The sequence below is a fragment of the Carcharhinus amblyrhynchos genome, chromosome 14 (assembly GCF_965287045.1).
Source record: "Carcharhinus amblyrhynchos chromosome 14, sCarAmb.v2.hapA, whole genome shotgun sequence".
In the NCBI taxonomy this organism is placed as follows: Eukaryota; Metazoa; Chordata; class Chondrichthyes; order Carcharhiniformes; family Carcharhinidae; genus Carcharhinus; species Carcharhinus amblyrhynchos.
Genome location: NC_137337.1, coordinates 71,378,299 through 71,403,106, shown reverse-complemented (window position 1 = coordinate 71,403,106; position 24,808 = coordinate 71,378,299). Strand labels below are relative to the sequence as shown.

The following is a 24,808-nucleotide window of genomic DNA, read 5'->3' as shown; positions in this document are numbered from 1 at the left end:
GGATTGATAAAGTAAATGTGGACCAAATGTTTCCCCTTGTGAGGCACTCTGGAACAAGTGGTCACAGGTATAGGTTGAGAGGCGGTAGATTTAAAACTGGGGTAGGGAGGAACTACTTGTCACAGAGGGTGGTGAATTTGTGAAACTCGCTGACCCCATAGCGCGGTGGAGTCTGAATCATTGAATGTTTTCAAGAAGGATTTAGATATATTTCTAATAAAAAAACAGTTTAAAGGGAAATGGGGAACAGATGGGGAGATCAACATCGAATTCAACAACTTTAGATGATTCGCTTTACCCCCCTTTGTTTTCATTTAATTTAATTTTTAACTGTTCTCCACTTTTTATTTCTTTATTGTCTTTCTTTACTTTTCTTTCTCTCCCCACTCTTTCATCCTATTTCAGGCCCCCTTTACTTCCCTTTTCTCTCCCTTTGCTTCCCCCTTTCTCTCCATTTTACCTCTCTCCCATGCATCTCTCCCCTCCCCCCACATCTTCATCTGTCACAGTTTACCCTCTGATTTCAGCTTCTCTGCCGTTTGGCCATTCGCACCTTCTATTCTCTCTATGGGCTGCCATTAGCAGCCTTTCCCCTTGTTTTTGTGGCTATGACTCATTACCTCCCCCTACTGTATAAATATCTCCCACTTTCTATGCCTTTTAGCTTTGACAAAAGGGTCATCTGGGCACGAAACATCAGTTATTTTCTCTCTTTTCATTTGCTTTGATTTATTATTGTCACATGTATTGACATATCGTGAAAAGTATTGATTCTTGTGCGCTATACAGACAAAACATACCATTCATAGAGAAGGAAATGAGAGAGTTGCTTACAGATGTTGCCAGACCTGCTGAGATTTTCTAGCACTTTTCCTTTTGGTTTCACATTCCAGCCTCTGCAGTGTTATAGAGTCATAGAGGTTTATAGCATGGAAACAGGCCCTTCGGCCCAACTTGTCCATGCCGCCCTTTACTTTTAAACCCATAAGCTAGCCCCAATTGACTGCAAATGGCCCATATCCCTCTATACCCACCTTACCCACGTAACTGTCTAAATGTTTTTCAAAAGACAAAATTGGACCCGCCTCTACTACTACCTCTGGCAGCTCGTTCCAGACACTCACCACCCTCTGTGTCAAAAAATTGCCCCTCTGGACACTTCTGTATCTCTCCCGTCAGTGATTTGCTTTAATACTTACCTGATTACTATCTTGAAACTCCTTCTACGCTTCCCTTTTTTGATGCTAAGATTTGCTTCCATTTTAATTGCCCTTTCTCAACTTAGATTAGATTTTAGTCTTGAAGAGTGGGTTGGGGCCTCATTTTTATTAGTCATGTGCGTACATTTCAACCACACAGTCTGTAGGGTTTGGTCACCAAATATATCCTGATATTGCGGTGACCCTGGACACAGATGGCATGTCAACCTTGAGATGCAATGGTGTCCGAGAACATATTGGAGTCTACTGCATTTTATTGTATATACAAACTTAGCAATTACTGTCCAGTGTTTATTTTGTTTTGAGTTTCATTTGCTTTTTTGTTGCTGGCGGGGTTGTTCTGGCCGACCGCAGCTTAATCACAAAACAGACAGGCAGTGATATTTACGGGTCCACATGTATGGTTGCTTCTGCATTGATAGTAAATGATTCTGCCACACACCAATGCCAAAGTGGCAATATAACGGGTGTTACTCCCCAGTGCACTGAAGTCTGTGTAAATCTCCGTTGTTTGGCGGTTTGAGATCTCACTGAGTGTAATTTATCTCCCGTTTGAGTCAACAATGCAGGAAGTTAACAAAGTTCACACAATATATCCGTAAAAATCCCAGGTCAGAATTCTACAGCCCCTGCCCACCAAGGAATCGGAGCAGGTTGGGGGGGGGGGGGGGTGGGGGGTGGACAATGGAAATGTCCGTTGACCTCGGGTGGGATTTTCCGTTCTCGCTTGAGGGAAGCTGGAAAATTCCGCCCCCTCACCATGCCATCAGATAGGATCATAATTCCTGTTGGGAGTGTAAAGTAGTGCGTGTGGATTTTTCTAAGGTGGCACAGTGGTTAGCACCGCGGTCTATACCCAGCTTACCCATGTGACTGTCTAAATGCTTCTTAAAAGGCAAAATTGTACCCGCCTCTACTACTATCTCTGGCAGCTTGTTCCAGAAGCTCACCACTGTCTGTGTGAAAGAATTACCCCTCTGGACCCTTTTGTATCTCTCCCCTCTCACCTTAAACCTATGCCCTCTATAGAATCATAGGGCACTGTACTGTACTTTCAGATCAGTAACATTTACAATACCTTCCCCTCTTCACTCATGAAACCCCTGTGAGATGTACACGTTCCTTGTCACCCCTAAACTCTCTTTTGAAATTAAATTAAGCGCCTATGTAGAATCATAGAATAGAATTACTACAGCAGAAGGAGGCCATTTGGCCCACCAGGCCTTATCCCCTTAAGCACCCACATATTTACTCTGCTAATCCGCTGATACTAAGGGACAATTTAGCAAGGCCAATGTACCTAACCTGGACTGCGGGAGAAAACCAGAGCGCCTGGAGGAAACCCACACAGACACGGGGAGCACATGCAAACTCCACACAGACAGCCAAACCGAGAATCGAACCCGGGTCCCTGGCACTGTGAGGCAGCAGTGCTAAGCACTGTGCCATCGTGCTGCCCAAGTCTATGAACGGTATGTCCTGTCTGTGTAGCTCACAAGAAACAACGCTTTTCAGTGTATCCCAATATATCTGACAATAATGAATCATATCAAATCAAATTCAACAGCTGAAAAATAGCCCCACTTATCTCCCAATGCAAATTTTAAGAGCAAAGAACAAAGAAGATTACAGCAAAGGAATAGGCCCTTTGGCCTTCCAAGCCTGCACTAACCATGCTGCCCAACTGAACTAAAACCCCTAAAGATCCCTTTAGAGCCAATCTATTAATTTATAATGCAATCTCACCGTTATCTTTCATTACAAATGCACAAACCTAACAAACGTTAACCTTTCATCACTTAGACCTCACAGACAACCTGTCTCCAGTAACCTTTCCCCTGTTTAGTTAACGTGGTCTCTCTCCCTCTCTGGCACACACACACACACACACACACACACACACAGACACGCACACGCACACGCACGCACACACACATTTAATGACTTAGGTTCCAAAGATTCAATTACACTGATTTGCAGCTGGGAAGAAATCTATGCTACTTATCCTTGATAATAACTCGACTGTGTTCACAATAGATTTCCGCTGCTTGGAGGAAATCAGGGCAACTTCTAGGTTTTCATCTAAGCTTGTAGTCAATTTTAATTTATTGTAGTTCTTCCAGTCATGGTTCTGCTCACCTCATTGAGCTGACTTTGAATAGAATGGAACTTCACTGAAAGGAGAACATTTGACTCATTGTTATGGTATAAAACTGCAGCTAATGGCTCACAGCTGTTTCCCCTTCATAAGCTGCACTCGGAAGTGTTAGGAGGCGAATTTCCAGCAAAAAAAAACAACAACTTTCATTTAATATAGTAAAAAGACCCAAGTTACGGCACAGCACTGTAATCCAATTAAAATTAATACCAGGCCAAAGGAGACAATAGGGTAGATGGCCGATGAGCTAGTTTTTAAGGAACATTATTAAAGAAGCATCACAGTGGCACAGTGGTTAGCACTACTGCCTCACAGCACCAGGGATCCGGGTTCAATTCCGGCCTCGCATCACTGTCTATGTGGAGTTTGCACGTTCTCCCCATGTCTGCATGGGTTTCCTCCGGCTGCTCCAGTTTCCTCCCACAGTCCAAAGACATGCAGGTTAGGTGGATTGGCATGGCTAAACTGATCCTAGTGTCAGGGGGATTAGCCGGGTAAATATGAGAGGTTACAGGAATAGGGCTTGGGTGGGATTGTGGTTGGTACAGACGCGATGGGCCGAATGGCCTCCTTCTGCACTGCAGGGATTCTTTGGTTCTAAGGCTGTGAAAGGGAGGGAATTTCAGAGGATTAGGCCTAAGCAGCTAAAGGAATGCTCATCGTCCCCAATCCCTGAGGGTTAATTAACTGCCAACCATATTGCTGTGGCTCTGGAATCACAAGTAGGCCAGACTGGGTAAAGACAGCAGATTTCTGTCCCTAAAGGACATTAGTGAACCAGATGGGTTTTTTTGATAATTGATGATAGAGTCAGTAATGGCTGATCTAATCCCCATTCCAGCTTTCCTGTTTTAATTGGCTGAATGAATCAGTTTCACTGAAGGATATCGTGAGGCCATTAGCCTGGACTGCTAGATTATAAACCCAGTGATATTATCAATATGTCACCATCTAGGGGTAGCACAATGGCACAGTGGTCAACACTGCTGCCTCACAGCGCCAGGGATCCAGGTTCAATTCCTGGCCTCACTCACCATCTGTACAGAGTTTGCATGTTCTCCTCGTGTCTGCGTGGGTTTCCTCTGAGTGTTCCGGTTTCCTCCCTCAATGCAAAGAGTTCGGTTGATTGGCCATGCTAAATTGCTCCTTAGTAATGGGAGGATTAGTAGGGTAAATACGTTAGGGGGATAGGGCTTGGGTGGGATTATTGTTGGTGCAGGCTTTATGGGCTGAATGGCCTTCGCCTGCACTATAGTGATTCTACGATTCTATCCCCCTGTTTACCTCCATCTCCTCTGTCTTGCCTCACACGATTTTGAATGCCTCCATTAAATCCTCTCTCAACTTCCCCTTCTTGAAGAAGGAGACCCCTGACTAGCTGCTTGCCTGACCATTGGCACCCTCTGAGCTGGGGGTGGTCGGGTACTGGTCAGGAGAAGGAAGTGGATGTCGAGGGTTGCTTTGCCCTGCCTCCTCTGCGTGCCTGCCTTGTGCCCATGTCTGTTGTGGGGCAACTACTCCTCAAGCACTAGTCAAAGAAGAAGACTTTCCCTCAGTGACCTGGCCAACATTCACTCCTCAATATAACCCTCCCAAAACAGATTCGCTGTTTCATCTTATCGCTGTGTGCAAGGTGCCTGCTCTGTTTCCCCACCAAACGGCAACAACTATAATTCAAAAATAATCCCCCATTGACTGTGAAATGCTTTCGGATTCCCTTAAGAGCACTAAATGCAATTCTTCTCATGGAATCAGAGAATCCCTACAGTGCAGGAGGAGGCCATTTGGCCCATTACGTCTGCACTGACTCTCCAACAGAGCATCTTACACACGCCATGTAACCCCACGTATTTGCCTGACTAATCTTCCCATCCTGCACATCTTGAGACACTAAGGAGCAACTTACCATGGCCAATCCACCTAACCTGCACATCTTGAGATCCTAAGGGGCAATTTACCATGGCCAATCCACCTAACCTGCACATCTTGAGATCCTAAGGGGCAATTTAGCATGGCCAATCCACCTAACCTGCACATCTTGAGATCCTAAGGGGCAATTTACCATGGCCAATCCACCTAACCTGCACATCTTGAGACCCTAAGGGGCAATTTAGCATGGCCAATCCACCTAACCTGCACATCTTGAGACACTAAGGGGCAATTTAGCATGGCCAATCCACCTAACCTGCACATCTTGAGACACTAAAGGGCAATTTAGCATGACCAATCCATCTAACCTGCACATTTTGAGACTCTAAGGGGCAATTTAGCATGGCCAATCCACCTAACCTGCACATCTTTGGATACTAAAGAGAAATTTAGCATGGCCAATCCACCTAACCTGCACATCTTTGGACACTAAAGAGAAATTTAGCATGGCCAATCCACCTAACCTGCACATCTTGAGACACTAAGGAGCAATTTAGCATGGCCAATCCATCTAACCTGCACATCTTTGGACACTAAAGAGAAATTTAGCATGGCCAATCCACCTAACCTGCACATCTTTGGACACTAAAGAGAAATTTGGCATAGCCAATCCACCTAACCTGCACACCTTTGGACTGTGAGAAGAAACCCGCGCAGACACAAGGAGAATGTACAGGCTCCACACAGACTGTGACCCGAACCCAGGACTGAACCCGGATCCCTGGCACAGTGAGGCGGCAGCGCTAACCACTGTGCCACCGTGCTGCCCTAGTCTTTGAAATGTTTTCCTTTCCCCTGGATTGGTTGGGGGGGGGGTGGGGTTCATCCCTTCCACCCGAGCATCTGGTAACGAAACCCTTCATTTCTCAATTGAGTTTGTCGGATAAAGAAACATCCCTCTTTGTCAGACGGCAAATAATCTATTAAAGCCCTGGACTGGGGCTGCTTCATTCAGTGTGCTGTCGGCAGGAGTGTCCCTCTCCTTTGTTGCGCTGCTTTGCTGTGTTGTTTCTTGTCCCGTGCGAGTCAGTGAAGCTGAAACCATCTGAAGCTATTGAACAGTCAAAACTCTTTGTAGCCGCCTGTCAGCGGAGGGTAATCACGGGGCGAGCACTGCACCACAGCTGTGTTTATTCACCAGCCCAGCTGTCAGTCACGATCCTGTATGTGTGTGTTATTGATGCAGGTTCCCAGAACCCGACCCGAACCACACGCTGGAGGAGCGAGTCGTCCACTGGTACTTTGGCCAACTGGACAAGAACGGCAGCAATAACATCCACAAGAAGGAAATGAAGCCGTTTAAGCGCTTCCTACGGAAGAAAGCCAAGCCAAAGAAATGCGGGCGCAAATTCACCGACTACTGCGACCTGAATGAGGACAAATCCATTTCACTGCACGAGTTGAAAGGATGTTTAGGAGTGAAAGAAGGAGGTAAGGCACGGCTGTAACTGGAACGGTTAACTCGCCAAGGCGGGCGAGACCGAAACATTGGGGCAGCAGGGTGGCACAAGTGGTTAGCACTGCTGTCTCACAGCGCCAGGGGTCCGGGTTCAATTCCGGCCTCGGGTCACTGTCTGTGTGGAGTCTGCATGTTCTCCCCGTGTCTGCGTGGGTTTCCTCTCACAGTGCGAAAAATGTGCCGGTTAACTGCATTAGTGTTCCAGTTTCCTCCCATGGCCCAGAGATGTGCGGGTTAGGTCACGCTAAGTTGCCTCTTAGTGTCCCGGGATTAGGTGGATTAGCTAGGGAAATATGTGGGGTTATGGGAATAGGGCCTGGGTGGGGTAGTGGTCAGTGCAGACTCGATGGGCCGGATGGCCTCCTTTTGCACTGTGGGGATTCTATGATTGCAACATGATGGAACCTTGAGATCGTAGAAACATAGAAACTAGAAACGGGAGAAGGCCCTTTGAGCCTGTTCCACCATTCATTATGATCATGGCTGATCATCAAATTCAATATCCTGATCCCCCTTTCTCCCTCCATATCCCTTTAGCCCCAACATCTATAGCTAATTTCTTCTTGAAATCACACAATGTTTTGACCTCAACTACTCTCTGTGGTAGTGAATGGCACAGTAGCACCGTGGTTAACATTGCGACCTCTCTGTGCCAGGGACCCGGGTTCAATCCCGGCCTCGGGTCATTGTCTGCGTGGACTGATCTGGTTGCCTACTCGATCTTTCTCACTTGATGAGCTCCTACTCTTGCGTAGCCCTTCAGCTGGGATTCCAAACGGTTGGATGCTCTCTGAGTTGTTTTTGCCATTGTTTGTTGCCAATGAGGTGTCCCAAGTAAAGTGTTAAAGGTTGAAACTGGTCCTTGATGCAAGTGGCAACAAGGCTCGGTTCTTAAAAAGGGCAGGAGGCAGCTTAGGACTGTAAGGAACAGGGAGTAGGCCATTTGGCCCCTTCTGCTTGTTCTACCCTTCAATAGGATCATGGGTGATCTGACGATATTCCTCATGTCCATGCTCCTGTGCTTCCCATGAACCAACTATTTCATAAAATAGAGGTGAACACTGGGAGCAGCCATGGAAAATCTGCTGAGGTGCAGGTTTTTCTGTAAGATGCAACACTGATCTAAAGTACAAACTTAGTTTCTCTCAGCAATATATGTTGGCCATTGCAAAGATACGACAATTGTAGAGTTGTAATGACTTTAATCAGGCAATTGAGGTGGGCCTGTTAAAACATGAACTCCCTGATTAAGGGCCACATTGATGGGCCAATCAGGGAACCTCTTGCTTGGCACTTAACCAGGCGTGTCAGTTCCTCTGGCACTCCTAGTGTAGATCGCTAACTGGAAGCACTCTGTATGCAGCTGTCAGACTTGCAAATAAGAGGAGTTTGGTGAAGGGATTTCTGCCTCCGAGGACTTATTACAAGAATCTTACAATCTCTAAAGTGCAGAAGGAGGCCACTTGGCCCATCGAGCCTGCACCGACAGCAATCCCACCCAGACCCTATCACCATAACCCCACATATTTATCCTACTAGGCTCCCGGACACTAAAGGGCACTTTAGCATCACCCATTCATCTAACCCACATATCTTTGGACTGTGGGAGGAAACCAGAGCAACCCGAGGAAGCCCACGCAGACATGGGGAGAATGTGCAAACTCCACACAGACAGTGACCCAAATTGGGAATCGAACCCGGGTCCCTGGTGCTGTGAGGCAGCAGTGCTAACCACTGTGCCATCCATACAGCATGCCTTCTGGCTTTCTGAGTGGCGTAGGAGGCAGTGCATCACAAGATTGGATGTGTTGGCTGACTAATGGCTGGAGTGTGGGGAAAGACGTGTACGGAATCTCCGAGAGTGCAGTTAATCACAGTTGGCAACCCTGCTATAAAAATGGGAGTGTTTTGGTGATTTGGCCCTATAAAACCTTGCTGTTTTCAGTTGCCTTTCTTGCCAACTTTCTCTTTGCCTCTAATCTTGCAGGGTCATGGGTTTTCATGGTTTCGGAGTTGCCCCAGTATCATGTGCAAACCTAACTGTAAACTATTTCACCATATATGTGCCTTTTAACAATGTATTTTTGCCATGCTTCTTGTGAAGGGTATGTTTAAAATTCAGCTCTGTTTACAACATGCCGATTTGTCTGCACCAGGCAGCTGAGAATGCAGGCTAATAATTGATCCTACATAATGGGTGATTATTTTAATCTGAGTTAATGCATTTTTTGTTTATTTTGTGGTTTTTCCCCTGGGGTTTCAGAATAGGGATGGATTAGGTTGATTGACAGAAATAGTCATATGCCAATGGGAGCAGCTAAGCTTACGGGGAAAAGCAAGCAGTTTCTGTCTGGGCCTAAAGAAAGCAAGAGGTGTTTTTCTCTCTCTCTCTGTCTTTCTGTTTGGAGACTGCTGTTTGAATATCACGAGATTGATGTGTCTACATCTGTCTCTGTCTCTGTCTCTCTCTGGAAGTGTTCAAAGACTCTAGGATTGTCAATAAGTACAAGCATGTAAGCCTGTGTTGTTTGCTCGCTGATTTGGAAGAGGAGCTTAAGTCTATAAGAGGAATATTCCTTGAATTGGAACAAGTAGAGATAGGTTAGCAGTTATGAATCATAGTTTGTCATGTTCAAGCATTTGAATTAAAATTAAGCTAATTCATTTGTTATAGTTAAACTGTATTGTTAAATAAAGTGTGGGTAAAAGCTTCCTATAGAATCACACCGAGCACAGTAGTTAGCACTGCTGTCTCATAGCGCCAGGCATCTGGGTTCGATTCCAGAGTCACTGTCTGTGTGGAGTTTGTACTTTCTCCCTGTGTCTACATGGGTTTCCTCCGGGTGCTCTGGTTTCCTCCCATAGTTCAAAGATGTGCAGGTTAGGTGAATTGGCCTTGCTGAATTGACCTTAGTGTGAGGGGGATTAGTGGGATAAAGGTGTGGGGTTACGGGAATAGGGCCTGGCTAGTATTGTGGTCAGTGCTGACTGGATGGGCTAAATGGCCTCTTTCTGTATTGTACAGATTAAAAGAAACACTTCTCCTCACCTTGGGGGTCAAAATAAGAAAAACATTGGGGTCTAGCCTTAGGTGTACCTTGGAGTTTTTGATCTGGTCCCTAACAGGTGTGAGTTCAGTAGGAGACTTGGAGGACAGATATCGCACTTGGGGTGAATGGGATCAAAGGTTGTGGGGAGAAATCAGGATGAGGCTATTGAGTTGGACGATCAGCCATGATTGTGATGAATGGTATAGCAGGAACAAAGGGCCGAATGGCCTCCTCCTGCTCCTATCTTCTATGTTTTTATGATCCCCCCACCCCCCCCCCCCGCCCCACTCCGCTAGCCCAGGGTCCACAGTTGGCCGGGCCCCTTTCTGATCACCCATCTGAAAATGTTTACTTTTCTCTGCCATCGCCAGGGCAACTGAGTTAACCTTTGACCGTTTTGTCTCACCTTCACAGGTAGCAGTGCTGGGGGCCTCTCGAGTGGAAGAAGACAAGGAGCGAACCCTTTCAGTAAGGCTTTGCTTCTATCGCTGACTGGGATCTGGCTCCCGGGGACGGGGTGATTGACGGGGGCAACCGGAGAACGGTGCAAAGTTCAATCCTCTGGGTCAAAAAAGATTTATTTTTTTCCACATTCTAAGTCCACCCCCGCCCCTCCTTTCCAAACGTGTAGCATTGCAGAATCTTATGGCTCCGCTGAATCCCTACAGTGCAAGACAGAGGCCATTCAGTCCATCGAGCCTGCATTGGCAACAACCCCACCCAGGCCTATCCTTGTAACTCCATGTATTTACTGCTAATTCCCATGACACCAAAGGGTCAATTTAGTATGGCCAATCCACCCAACTTGCACATCGTTGGACTATTGGAGGAAACCGGAGCACCCAGAGGAAATGGGGAGGTGGTGCAGACTCCACACAAACAGCCACCCGAGGCTGGAATCGAACCCAGGACCCTGGTGCTATAAGGCAAGGGTGCTAACGACTACGCCTCCAGTGTTAGGACAAAAATCTCCATCTACAATGCTGTTGAGCGTCAGATGTTTTACCACAGGAGTGGTTATGGGAGAGACCATTTTGTTTTTTTGGGGCGAAATTGGATAACTATGTTGGAGGAATGGTGTGGTATTAATGATGCTAGTCATCCAGAGCCCCAGGTTAATGCTCTGGTGAGATGGGTTCAAATCCAACCGTAGCAGCTGCTGGAATTTAAATTGCGATAATAAATCTGAAATATAAAGCTAGTCTCAGTAACGGGGACAACGACAACTACCACTGGTGGTTGTAAAAACCCATCTGATTCTCTAATCTTTATGAAAGGACCTTCAGGGAAAGAAATTTTGTCATCTTTATCTCATCTAGCTGACACGTGACTCCATTACAATAGTTGACACTTAACTGCCGAGCCAACTTTTTCAGTCCTGTAACAATTAGGGATGGGCAACAAATGCTGGCCTTGCCAGTGATGCCCACATCCCATGAAAGAATAAATGGAAGAAAACTAGTTGAAGCAGAGTAAGATATGGGTGATGAAAATAGACCATGAGCAGTAGAACCTCTTTCTCTGTCCTGCAGACAAATGTTTCTTGAGTGGGCAGTCACATAGCCATTAGATTTCACTTGAGATTCAGGGGCTTATGGAGGCTGCAAATGTGATGCGAGATAAAGCTTCTTCACACAGCGAGTGGTCGGGGTCTGGAATGGACGGCCTGGAAGTACGAGGCAGGTTCCATCAAAGCATTCAAGAGGACATCAGATGATTATTGAAATGGAAATAACGTGCAGGAGAATGGGGCAAAGGCAAGGGAAATTGTACTAAGTTTTTCCAGCTAGCCCGTCACAGGAATTGTAACATGCAGCGGGGGGGACTGATCACGCATTAGCCTCGGGCGGCATTTTCCAGTTTAGGGTGAGCGTGGCTGGAAAATCCCGCCCTAAGTCATGATGTTTGTTTGGAGAGCCAGTGTAGAATGATGGGCCAAATGGCCTCCTTCTGCTGGCCTTCATGGTGAGAGGTTTCGAGTACAGGAGTAGGAGTGTGTTGTTGCAATTATACAGAGTCTTGGTGAGGCAACACCAGGTATATTGTGTGCAGTTTTGGTCTCCTTTTCTGAGGAAAGATGTCCTTGCTCTCCAGGGAGTGCAGCAAAGGTTTACCTTCTGGGGATGACGGGACTGATGTATGAGGTGAGAGTGACTAGGTTAGGATTGTTTTTTTCTGGAGTTCAGACGAACAAGGTGGGGGGGCGGATTTCATTGAGACTCATAAAATTCTATCAGGGCTAGATGGTAGATGCAGGGAAGATGTTCCTGATGGTGTGGGAGTCCAGAACCAGCGGTCACACTCTGAGGATTTAGGACCTTTAGGATGGAGATGAGGTGACATTTCTTCACCCAAAGAGTGGTGAGTCTGTGGAATTCATTACCACAGGAAGTCGTTGATGCCAAAACATTGAATGTGTTCAAGAGCCGGCTGGATATAGCGAATGGGATCAAAGGTTAGGCTATTGAGTTGGACAATCAACCATGATTGTGATGGATGGCGGAACAGGTTCAAAGGGCTGAATGGCCTCCTCACGCTCCTATCTTCTATGTAAACAATTCTGTAATTCGTATTTTCCCTCAAGACCGAGGTGCTTATGGGATGGAGAAATTCCATGGGTTTGCATAAGACGCAGACATTTCTGGACAGTTGACATCTAAAATGTACAAAAAAAAGTCTAGAAAGTAGAGCAAAGTGAAGAAAATATTGGAATGGAGAAACAAAGCACTTCCGGAAGCCTAAACGCATCCGTAATCAGGAATTTTCCTCTGCCCAATTTCCCAGTGCCAACCAGTAACAAGGGTTATCTGTCCTTCTGAAAGTCGATCTCCAACTATTTAGCTGAGTAGATGACAATTTAATGTGACCTGGGTGTGTGATTCTACCTCACTACAGACTGATTCCCGACTTAAACACGTTAGCTCTTGACAGAGGCGAGACAAATGCACCTAACGCATTTTCTGCTTTTGAGCTATTATGAAAAGCTTCAGCACGAGATGCCTGGCGAGCCTGGCTGCCTGATTCTGACTCACTCGTTCCAAGGAACCTCCGCCACCAGCTCCGTGCTGACAGAACCCTCATTGTGCCATTGCTGTGACACAGGTTTCCCTGTCACCTTTTGCCGACTGGTTCAGAACAGAGTAACAGCAACGGAGGGGCGTAAATCAAATGTGAGGGAAACGGTTGGAAAACTGCCATTCAGATACAACTGCAATGACAGCTCAGCAGAATCACAAATTGTCCCGGGAAACTATTGCCAGGAAATGGGATCACAGAGAGGTTTTCTGAAGACATTTCCATTCATCATCTTTCCTTTACCAACTAAAATCCTTGGATGTCCCTTCCCAAGTTTTAAAACGAAACGAAACCAGCTGTTTTTCCCAGCAAAAGTAATTGAACTGAACTTTCCACTTGTCAGTTGTTATATACCGTGGCAGCATGGTGGAACAGTGGTTAGCACGGCTGCCTCACAGAGCCAGGGATTTGGGTTCAATTCCTGGCTTGGGTCAGTGTCTGTGCGGAGTTTGCACATTCTCCCTGTGTCTGCATGGATTTCCTCCCCCAGTTTGAAAGATGTGCTGGTTAGGTGAATTGGCCGCGCTAAATTCCCCCTCAGTGTACCCGAACAGGCACCGGAGTGTGATGACTAGGAGATTTTTCACAGTAACTTCATTGCAGTGTTAATGTAAGACTACTTGTGACTTATAAATAAAGTTATTTACTTACCCTGCACTCCCCCCAACCCCCTCGAGAACTACCCCTTATAATCTCCATCCCACCCACACTCAACTCAATGCGGTGAACAGTGACAATGCTTAATGTTTTTCCTGAGTGTAATACCGTCAGTGGTCACAGCTACCCGGTGGCGCTGTCGGTACTGGAGAGCGTTTAGCCTCTGTTTGACCAGGCAGCTCTTGGGGGTGAGATTTCTGCTGTACTGGGGGCTTGACTGGAGGGAGGCCTACGCTACTGGGTAAAGTGTCCGATTGCCTCGCAATAGCATTGCCACAACTCCCTCACCCTCAAAAGAGAAGCAACGCAAAGTTCCTAACACTTCTTCAACCAGTCGATGGAAATCCATAGCCTACAATACATTCCACCCTCAGTATGTGAATAATTTGAGACAGAGCGTACGACGAGTATAGCAAAATTGGTATTAAAAGATAACTTCGGGCCTTTGGTCCCAAAGATCTTTGATCACTGGTAGGCTTTCCTCAGCTGATATCTGAGTCTGTTTTACACATGGTGTAAAACACATGGTGATCAACTGTCATGATTAATCAACAACTCTACTACTTGTTCACCTGGAGAGTAGATGGCAAACTATGTAGACCTTCGTCTTTTATTAAGTCTGTGTTTCCTATCATATACTTCCTATGCCCAATGGTTCAATATGTTGAACAAAGAACAAAGAAGAACACAGCACGGGAAACAGGCCCTTCGGCCCAACGAGCCCACGCCGCCGTTTTAACATTGTGAGTTCCCTCTTCCACCCATGACCTTTGTCTACGCTTATGGCACTCCACATTGGAAACCAGATTGAGGGGAGACTAATTTAGGGACAATTTGTTATACCAATCAGCCTAAGAGCACATCTTTGGGGTTGTGGGAGGAAACCGGAGCACCCGGAGAAAACCCACGCAAGCATGGGGAGAATGCGCAAACTCCCACAGATACTGGCCCAAGCACATGTATCTGCACAGCAAACAATGATAGTCACTGAGCTGTCGTGTTGCCCATCAGCTGGTCCAGTTTAAGCGTACACTAACGACGTGAAGCACTAGGCTACTCTCGAAACATCCACGAGCAGCCCTCGCATGACCCACCGCACGGACGGAGGACTGGCTTCTACAGTGGTGAGGGGTTGTACTTGAAGCCAAACTCTGCGCAATCATCAGTGAACACCCTTGCCTTATAAAACCGTAGAATCTCTACAGTGCAGAAGGTGGCGTAGGCAGAAGTCATAGGTAGAAGGAGGATTGGAATGAGGCGGCGTGGGCTTGTTGGGCCGAAGGGCCTGTTTCCTGTGCTGTGCTGTTCTTTGTGGCCATTTGGCCCATTGATTCTGCACTGATTCTCCAAAACAGCATCTTATCCCAGGCCTCCCAGCCCTTTGTAATCCTGCACATTTACCAGGGTCACTCCATCTAACCTGCACATCTTTGGACTGTGGAGGAAACCGCGGCACCCAGAGGAAACCCGTGCAGACATGGGGGGAATGTGCAAACTCCACATGGTTACCCAAGCCAGGAGTTGAACCCAGTTCCCTGGTGCTGTGAAGCAGCAGTGCTAACCACCGTGCCATCTTTATGACAGAGGGAGGAGGATCCTTGTTGTAGCAGTTGAAGACAGTTGGGCCTATGGCACTGGCCTGAGGAACTCTTGCAATGATGTCCTGGGGTTGACATGATTCGCCTTCCAACAACCACAAGAGCTTCCTTTGTGGTGCATCCGACTCCAGCCAGCGGAGATTTTCCTTTGATTCAAACTCAAGATGGTTCAGAAGACTTCAACCTTTTGTCTTTTATGTGGAATCGGAGAATCCCTACTGTGCAGAAGGAGGCCATTTGACCCATCGAGTCTGCACTGACCACAATCCTACTCAGTCCCAATCCCCGTAACCCCACATATTTACCCTAGCTATTCCCCCTGACACGAAGGGACAATTTAGCACGGCCAATCAACTTAACAGGCACATCTTTGGAGTGTGGGAGGAAACTGGAGCACCCGGAGGATACCCACATACACACGGGGAGAATGTGCAAACTCCACATTGTAAGAAGACTCACAACAGTAGGTTAAAATCCGACAGATTTATTTGGAATCACGAGCTTTTGGAGCACTGCTCCTTCACCGGGTGAGTCTGAGGAAGGAGCAGCGCTCCGAAAGCTCCTGGTTCCAAATAAAACTGTTGGGACTCTAACCTTCTGACTGTGCCCACCATGGTCCACCGCTGGTATCTCCATATCAAACTCCACACAGTTGGTGAGCCGAGGCTGGAACTGAAGCTGGGTCCCTGGCGCCGTGAGGCAGCAGTGCTAACCACTGTGCCACTCTGTTGCATACCGTGCTGAGCCCCACTGTCATGGAGGAAGGGGATACTCATGGATCTCCATACTCCCGTTTTAGAAAGAAATGTCGAGATGTTATACATCGTAAAACAGCATTAACAATGGAATGGCTGGTTGATTGTCAATCTGTTCCCCAGCCACAGTCAAATCAGGTGTCTGGGGAAGTGAAACATGAAAATAATTGCTTCTGACACGATGTTTTATTCATCACATATTTATTTTATTATGCTTAGCTGCCACTGTCTAAAAGGGAAAGTATGGCATAGATTAGAAAAGTATTCCCTGCTATGTTTCTACAGGGTACAGTTTACTCATTACACAAGGTTTCCCAGAAGTTCACCTTTGCAGCCACATCTGGATTCAATCTGATCTTTGTCGAAATATGCTCTTGCCAAATGCCAGCCACGCTACCAATCTTTTAGCTACTAACACGCCGCGGTGGTTCACGCTGCGCTGGGGATGTTCCGCTTCACCTGTCATCTCGTCTCAAGTTCAGAAAAAAAAATACGTTAAGAGTGATGAGTTTACCCGAGGAATCTCCTGCGCCGGGTCAGAGATCTGTGGCTGTGTACAAATTGTTCAGGATGTTTGAACAGGGGGCAGAATCGCTCTCCCATAAGGTTGGGCCCTGGGAAATGCAAGCTCTGGGAAGGATTCGTTCATGTGTATTTGCCTTTTTAGCCAGCGATTACCTTCCCTTTTAATGTCCTTCAGGATTTCAATTTAATGTATTTTTTGACTACGGAAGTGTGGTCGTTAGGTTTAAAGTCAAGTTGGACTTGAACCCACAATCCTCTAACAATAGTGGTGGCACTGTGGTTAGCACTGCTGCCTCACAGCGCCAGGGACCCTGGTTCAATTCCTGGCTTGGGTCACTATCTGTGTGACGTTTGCACATTCTCCCCATGTCTGTGTAGGTTTCCCCAGGATGCTCCAGTTTCCTCCCACAGTCCAAAGATGTGATGGTTGGGTGCATTGGCCATGATAAATTCTCCCTCAGTGGATTTGGAGTGTGGCGAGTAGGGGATTTTCACAGTAGATTAAATGCAGTGTTAATGTAAGCCTACTTGTGACGAATAATTTAACTTTAAAAGGCAGAGATTTTGTAGAGCAGTTCGATAGTTCAAGTATTTTGCATTAGGCCAAAGCTTCAGACTGTAATTTACCCCCACCAGAATACCCTTATTGTGTGGCAGGGCTTAGTTTAGCTCAGTTGGCTGGACAGCTTTGCAGTGATACAGAACGATGCCAACAGCGTGGGTTCGATTCCCGTACAGGCTGAGGTTATTCACGAATGTTCCACCTTCTTAACTTTGCCCCTCACCTGAGGTGCGATGATCCACAGGCTAAATCGCCACCAGTCAGCTCTCCCCCTCAAAGAATGGCACGGTGGCACAGTGGGTAGCACTGCTGCCTCACAGTACTAGAGATCTGGGTTTGATTCCTGGCTCGGGTCACCGTCTGGGCAGAGTCTGCACGTTCTCCCCATGTCTGCGTGGGTTTCGTCTGGGTGCTCTGGTTTCCTCCCACGGTCCAAAAGCCGTGCTGGTTAGGTGCATTAGCCATGCCAAATTCTCCCTCAGTGTGCCCAAACAGGCGACGGACTGTGGCAACTAGGAGAATTTTGCAGTGACTTCATTGCAGTGTTAATGTAAGCCTACTTGTGATATTAATAAATAAAATTTAAAAAATAAAGTTAGTTTCAGTGACATTAAAACTTTCATCGATTGTTGTAAAAACCCATCTGGTTCACTAATGTCCTTTAGGGAAGGAAATCTGCCATCCTTACCCAGTCTGGCCTACATGCGACTCCAGAGCCACAGCAATGTGGTTGATGCTTAACCTACCTTGGAAATTATCCAACAAGCCACTCAGTTGAAGGGAAATTCAAGATAGCCAACAAACTTTAAACTTCTTTAAGATATTTTGAGTCTGTATTGACGGCAGAATGTTAACTTATTTATTTGTTAATTTAAATGTCAAATGGCCTTCAAACCTAAACAAAGGGGAACGCAGCCTATGGTCATCTGGAACTATGTTGATTTTAACTTTCACTTATGATGTGTGTGGTACCCTCTCCCACTCTTAACTGCTGTTTCTCCTTTCCTCTTCTGCCATGGTTTAGTTAGTAGTGTCATGAACCTCGCTGGTGTTATCTATATGAGACATCGGTTCATGGTGGTGTACATTACAGTGTGTGGAGTCAGAGGGAACCACTCATGAGAGAGTGTAATAACTAAAAAGTGGTTTGTTAAATGAAAGAAAAGACAAACACACACAGACACACAAACCCCAAAGTAATAAACATGGTTTTATCTAGAAATCACTACTTATTCCAAACTACATCCCCAATACCCAAGCTCAGTAAGACCATCCCATTCCCCAAACAACCTCCACCTTAAACTAATCGATAAGTTAAATTTAGCTTATATTATCAAACAATACCAGGAGGATGATCCGGTTTTTGCCGGTGGAAATAGTTAAACTGCCTTTACAAATGTTTTTGCATTAACTTAGCTTCAAGACTTTAAAAGGACTTTTGATGTTAGTTGGCTTGCTCATAGCTGTAATCCTGGCATCCCAGGGTAATGTTAAAACCGATCTTCTGGGGAGATGTTAAACTGGCTTGTCTGCTTCTGCAGGAGTTGACAATTTTACCCCTGGCTTTTCTTTGATTCTGCTCACTGTTCATTGGGCAATCTGTCTCTCCTACATTCCTGACTTTCGAACATTAGCTCCCCTTGATCTCTCAGTCATCCGGGAAAATTGCTTCCTGATGATAGGGACATTTACATCTCACCTTATCTAGGTGTCTGCTAATCTTGTTACTGGGAAAAGGATGTATCTCAACAGCCCCTCTAAATGTGGATTGCTGCAGGGTGTCCCTTGTTTCCCAGTAGATTATATCCCATCATTTCCTTTGCTCACTCTGTGCTTTATTGTTATCAGTAAGAGGTCTTATAATACCAGGTTGAGTCCAGCAGGTTTATATGGAATCATGAATTCACGGAGCACTGCTCCTTTATCATTTCAATGCAGACCTGATGAAGGAGTAGCACTCTGAAAGCTTGTGATTCCATATAAACCTGCTGGACTTTAGCCTGGTGTTGTGAGACATCTTACTGTGTCCACCCCAGCCTGCAACATTGGTGTTACCAGGCAAACCCTGGGGAGGTGATGACTGAGTGGTTTTATCGCTAGACTGTTAAACCAGAAACTCAGCTAATGCTCTGGTGACCTGGGTTTGATTCCTGACACAGCAGATGGTGGAATTTAAATTCAATTTTTAAAAATCTGGAATTAAGAATCTACTGATGACCACGAAACTCTTGTCGATTGTCGGAAAAAATCATCTGGCTCATTGTTGTTTTTTAGGGAAGAAAATCTGCCGTCCTTCTCTGGTCTGGCCTACATGTGACTCCATAGCAATGTGGTTGACTCTCAACTGCCCTTGGGCAACTAGGGATGGACAATAAGTGCTGGCCAGCCGGCGATGCCCATAAATAAAAACCAACCCTGACAGTATTAAGTTTAAATTTATCAGTGTCACAAGTAGACTTACATTAACACTGCAATGAAGTTACTGTGAAGATCCCTTAGGTAACGCACTCCAACACCTGTTCGGGTACACTGAGGGAGAATTTAGCATGACCAATGCACCTAACCAGCACATCTTTTGGAGTGTGGGAGGAAACTGGAGCACCTGGAGGAAACCCACGCAGATATGGGGGGAATGTACAGACTCTGCACAGACAGTGACCCAAGGCAGGAATTGAACCCAGGTCCCTAGCACTGTGAGACAGCAGTGCTAACCACTGTGCCATTGCACTGGTGGAGGTGCTGTCTATCTGAGGCAATGTTAAACTGAGGGTCCATCTTCCTCTCCTTATGCAGAAGATCTTATAGGTTTTATTTCAACACAGATCCAGGCAGTTAGATCTGATGTTCTGGCCCATAGGTATCCCTCAATGCACATCATACGCACAAGAAAATAGATCACCTAGGTATTATCATGTTGGTGTTTGTGGGAGCTTGCTGTGAGAAAATTGGTTGCCAGGTTTCTGACATTAGAACAGTGACTGCACTTCAAGAAGTATTTCCTTGGCTGCAAAGAGTTTTGAGATGATTGTGAAGAGCGAGTCTGTCATCTTTCTTCACCTAGCCAACATCATTAAAGCACATTAGAACCATGGAATTCCAGCAGTGCAGAAGGAGGCCATCCAGCCCATCGAGTCTGTGCTGACTCTCTTCCAGAGCCTCTAACCCAGGCATAGCCCCGTAACTCCCAGTTTTTGCCCCACTAATTCCCCTCTACTGAACATCTTGGGACACTAAAGCAATTTTAGCCTGGCCAATCCACCTAATCTGCCCATCTTTTGGACTGTGGGAGGAAACCCACACAGACACAGGGCGAAGGTACAAATCCCACTCAGACAGGAACCCGAAGCTGGAAGCGAACCCTGGTCCATAACACTGTGAGGCTCACCACTGTGCCACCCTCTTTATGAGATACAACAATGGCACATAGGTTAGCACCCGGAGGAAACTCACACAAATACAGAGAACATGCAGAATCCACACAGTCACCCAAGTCCGGATTTGAACCCAGGGCCTGGTGTTGTGAGGCAGCCGTGCTGACCACTGTGCCACCAATTATCTGCCGATGGCTATTTGTGGGACTTTCCAGTACGTGTAGTCAGTTGTTACGTTTACAATGAGGTTCCCAGACTTCAGAAGTACTTAATTGGCTGTAAAACACTCTTGAAATAGGATTGATAAATTAATTATTCTCTCCTTAAACACATTCAAAATGGTTGAACTCAGACCCTTTCAAGATTCTTCACTTAGACATGTGCTTCCTTCAGAAGGGAGGGAGCAAGTGTCATTGTGACCAAGAGTTATACCCAATTACAGAATAGTGCTGCAGTCTCTTTAGAGATTGATAACTTTTAAGATGAAATTTGAGCTCCCAGTTAGTAGCTGGATGGATGACTCAAGATATCAGCTTTGAAGACATTTACTGAAAAGACGGATTAAAAGCACTTTTGGCCGAACACTACATTTTTAAGTGACTTATAGCTGAAACTATGAAACAGTACTTTTAGCGGAACCAAGAAGAAGATTTATGTTATGTGGTCCTTTAAGTAGATGTTCAATTTTCCCACAGTCAGTCCAAAATAATCAACAGCTACCAAGGTTTTACTTCTATTCCTTTTCTTTCTCATTCTGGTAGTAACAGCCCCAAAACTGTCCTCCGCCATGTGAGTATTACTGGACAAACCTGTCAGAATTTTACCCACCACAGGAATCAGGTGAGGGTGGGTTAAGTGGATTGGCCATGCTAAATTTCCCCTTGGAGTAAGAGGGATTAACAAGGTACATACGCGGTGTTGCAGGGATTGGATAGGGCCTGTGTAGGATTGTTGTTGGTGCAAACTCGATGGGACGAATAGCCCCCTTCTGCACTATAGGGTTTCTATGATTTCACAGTTTCTGGATGATCGAGGCCATAAAATCCCACCCCCATTCTCTAGCCAAGCTGGGTGCATCTTCCAGTCCTTTTTGAATTTCTCACAAATTTGGTCTTTTATATTTGAGCACAAGCTTCCACTCATATTCTGGCAAGTGTTCTAGAAAGACTCTTGGCCCCTCATTGGTCTTTCTCTCGCAGTCTCCGGCAGACTAACCTGTGATACTCAGTGATATTTTCAGGAAATTCTGTAACCCAATAACTTGTTTTGTATCCTTTCAACCTTGAAACTCATCACCATGGCACCATGAATCACATGGGCCTGGTATCTAGGTAGATATGCTGATTAATTAGCTCTGAGAGCCCAGCTCTCTTTTGTTTGGAACCAAATTGACAGTTTAAAGCCCAGCTGTTGACAACCCAACAATTTGAATACCACTCTGGAACTTGGAAACTCACAGTTTGTCCACCAACATCACAATTACCATTATCTGCATGTGTGAATACTTTGCATCTATTCCCCAGTGAAAAGATCCAGGTCTTCCTTAATATTTAGCAATTAGATCATTCAGGCTTGCTGACAGTGGACTTCAGAACATGTCATATGCCTTTATTTTAACTTAAATTTAAGACACAGTCCCAAAACATAACTATCTTTTACATCTCATAATTGTAACAATAACATTTTGAATAGCCAGGACTAAGTCTCCCTTTTCAGAACTGTTTGGTCGGAAAGGAAAGAGAAAACACTTCTTTTTGAAATCAATACTTATGATCACAGTTCCAAAGTTTAGCGATTTATAATTTTAAATATAATTGGGGCAGCACGGTGGCACAGTGGTTAGCACTGCTGCCTCACAGCACCAGGTTCAATTCCTGGCTTGGGTCGCTGTCTGTTTTTGGACTCTGCACGTTCTCCCCGTGTCTGCATGGATTCCTCTGGTTTCCTCCCACAGTGCAAAAGACGCGCTGGTTAGGCGTATTAACCTGAACAGGCAACTGGTGGAATTTCACAGTAACTTCATTGCAGTGTTAATGTAAGCCTTACTTGTGACTAATAAATAAATAAATAAACTAAACAGTGCATTTATCACAGTGCAAAAAGAGGTAATTTGGCTCATCGTGTCTGTACTGACCAAAATCCCACCCAGGGCCTGTTCCTATCACCCCATTTATCCTAGCTCATTCCTCTGTGATGCAGTGTTAGCATCCCTACATTTATACGTTCTCCCCAGGCCTGGGTGAGTTACCTTTGGGTGCTCCAGTTTCCTTCCGTTGTCCAAAGATATGCAGGTTAGGTGGATTGGCCATGCTAAATTGTCTCTTAGTGTCCAAAGATGTGCAGGTTAGGTGAATCAGCCATGCTAAATTTCCCCTTAATGTCCAAAGATGTGCTGATTAGATAGATTGACCATGCTAAATTGCCCTCTAGTGTCCAAAGATGTGTTGATTAAGTGGATTGGCCATGTTAAGTTGTCCTTAGTGTCCAAAGATGTGTAGGTTAGGTGGATTAGCCATGGTAAATGCACAGAGTTATGGAGATAGGGTTGGGGAGAGGGCTTGGATGGAATACTCTGCCAGACAATAAGTGCAGACTTGATGGACTGGATGGCCTCTTGCTGCACTGCAGGAATTTTACAGCGAGGACACACCTACAGCTCAATTATCTTGACCGGGGATCTTTTACCCTTGGCTGGACAGGTGAAGGAAATCTACACGTTCCAAGTTTGAGAACTGCGCGTTATCCATGATTTACGTGATTGCTCTTATTTACAATCAAGTTGATTTGACAGCTGGTAACTATCCGAATGTTTATGCGTTGACTACACTGGGGGCTAACGTAATCTCATTTCTCATTGTCTGCAGTAGGGCGCCTGGTGTGAAGGACAAAGTGAAGCCTTGAAGGAAGACAGTGGATAAAACCAGTGCTTCTAGAAGCGGGCACGACAGAATGGCAATAACCTGAATGCAAGCAGTGACGCCAAAAGTTTGCACTTTTTAAAAAAAAATTGTATACCATTATAGATCGATTATAGAAGAAGGATGCAAGTTTCTAAACAGCTACTGATTTTTTTTTTTAAACGTTAAACCTTAGTGGTTTGGACAGAACAAAACTTGAGGAGATATTTAATTGTACAGTTCTGGTGTACAGTTGGTTGCATCACTGCGTCTGTGGCATTTTTAGTGCTGCCCTTGTCCTTAAATCACATACAATGTATGTGTGGTTTCTATAATCAACAGGCTTTCCATTGACAGATCCTTTGTTGCTACTTTTAGTCACAACCTGAAGAAGAAAGTACGGCTAGTGAAAGACTGTCAGAGTGGAAGAGAGCTCTACTCCAACGACCAATGGAACCAATGTCTCGTAGAGCTTACAAAAAAAAATTATTCAATCTTACGGCTTTTTCTTTCCATTACAAGTAAAATGCGTATTGTTTTCCCAACACAGTGCATTGCTGAGTTACTAATAAAACTATAGAACGAAGATCTTGTACGGTGTGGTGGTTATTTGATTGTCTGCATGGTCCCTGGTTCCAGGGAATCTCTTTTGGCCCTTTTAGGCTGTCACACGGAGGGAGAATTTAGCATGGCCAATGTTTCCTGCTCCCAGAATCCTACAGTGCAGAGGGAGGCCATTTGGCCCATTGAGTCTGCACCGACCACAATCCCATCCTATCCCACTAACACCATGCAAGGCCCAGGCCTGAAAGGACCAAAATGGCTCAATTTAAAGATGGTGAGTAGGATTTTCAGGCCTCGCTCGACCCAAAATCGTAAAATCCCACCCGAGGTCAACAGGCCTTTCCACAGTCTGCCCCTCACCTGTTCCAATTCCCGTGGCAGACGGGATGGTAAAATTCCGTCCAATGGAGGGTGTGAAGAATTTTTAGTTTGACCCCCTGCCTTCCACCCAGAAAGATGGTTCGAAGGATGGTGGCTTCGGGGTAATGTTATTGACAAGTGATCCAGAGTCCTGAATGAATGTGACATGAGTTCACCTCTCACCCTGACAGCTTAGAACCCCCACAGTGCAGAAGGAGGCCATTCAGCCCATCCAGTCTACACTGACCACAATCCCACCCAGGCACTATCCCTGTAACGCCACATACTTCCCCTGCTAATTCCCCTGACACTAAGGGGCAAGTTAGCATGGCCAATCCACCTAATCTGCACAGTTTTGCAGTGTGGGAGGAAACTGGTTTCTATGGATTCTAAGGTGAAGTACTAAGATCTGTAGAACAGATGGAAGGTTAAGTTTAAGTTTATTTATTAGTGTCACATATCTGTGGCTGACGTTAACATTGCAATGAAGTTACTGTGAAAATCCCCTAGTCGCCACACTCCGTTCAGGTACACTGAGGGAGATTTATCGTAGCCAATGCACCTAACCAGCACATCTTTTGGACCGTGGGAGGAAACTGAAGCATCTGGAGGAAACCCATGCAGACAC

General features: G+C 45.7%; 1 protein-coding gene across 2 annotated transcripts in view; it reads left to right on the top strand.

Moving 5' to 3' along the window:
• smoc1 (SPARC related modular calcium binding 1) overlaps positions 1-23,842 on the top strand; it is a 203,566-nt gene extending 179,724 nt beyond the window's left edge. For both annotated transcript variants that reach the window (XM_080203062.1, XM_080203061.1), the window contains exons 11-13: positions 6,494-6,738; positions 10,231-10,284; positions 23,224-23,842. In XM_080203062.1, the coding sequence (XP_080059188.1) occupies positions 6,494-6,738; positions 10,231-10,284; positions 23,224-23,240 (316 nt within the window). In that variant the 3' untranslated portion in view covers positions 23,241-23,842. The remainder of the gene's footprint in view (positions 1-6,493; positions 6,739-10,230; positions 10,285-23,223) is intronic.
• Positions 23,843-24,808: the final 966 nt, after the last annotated feature.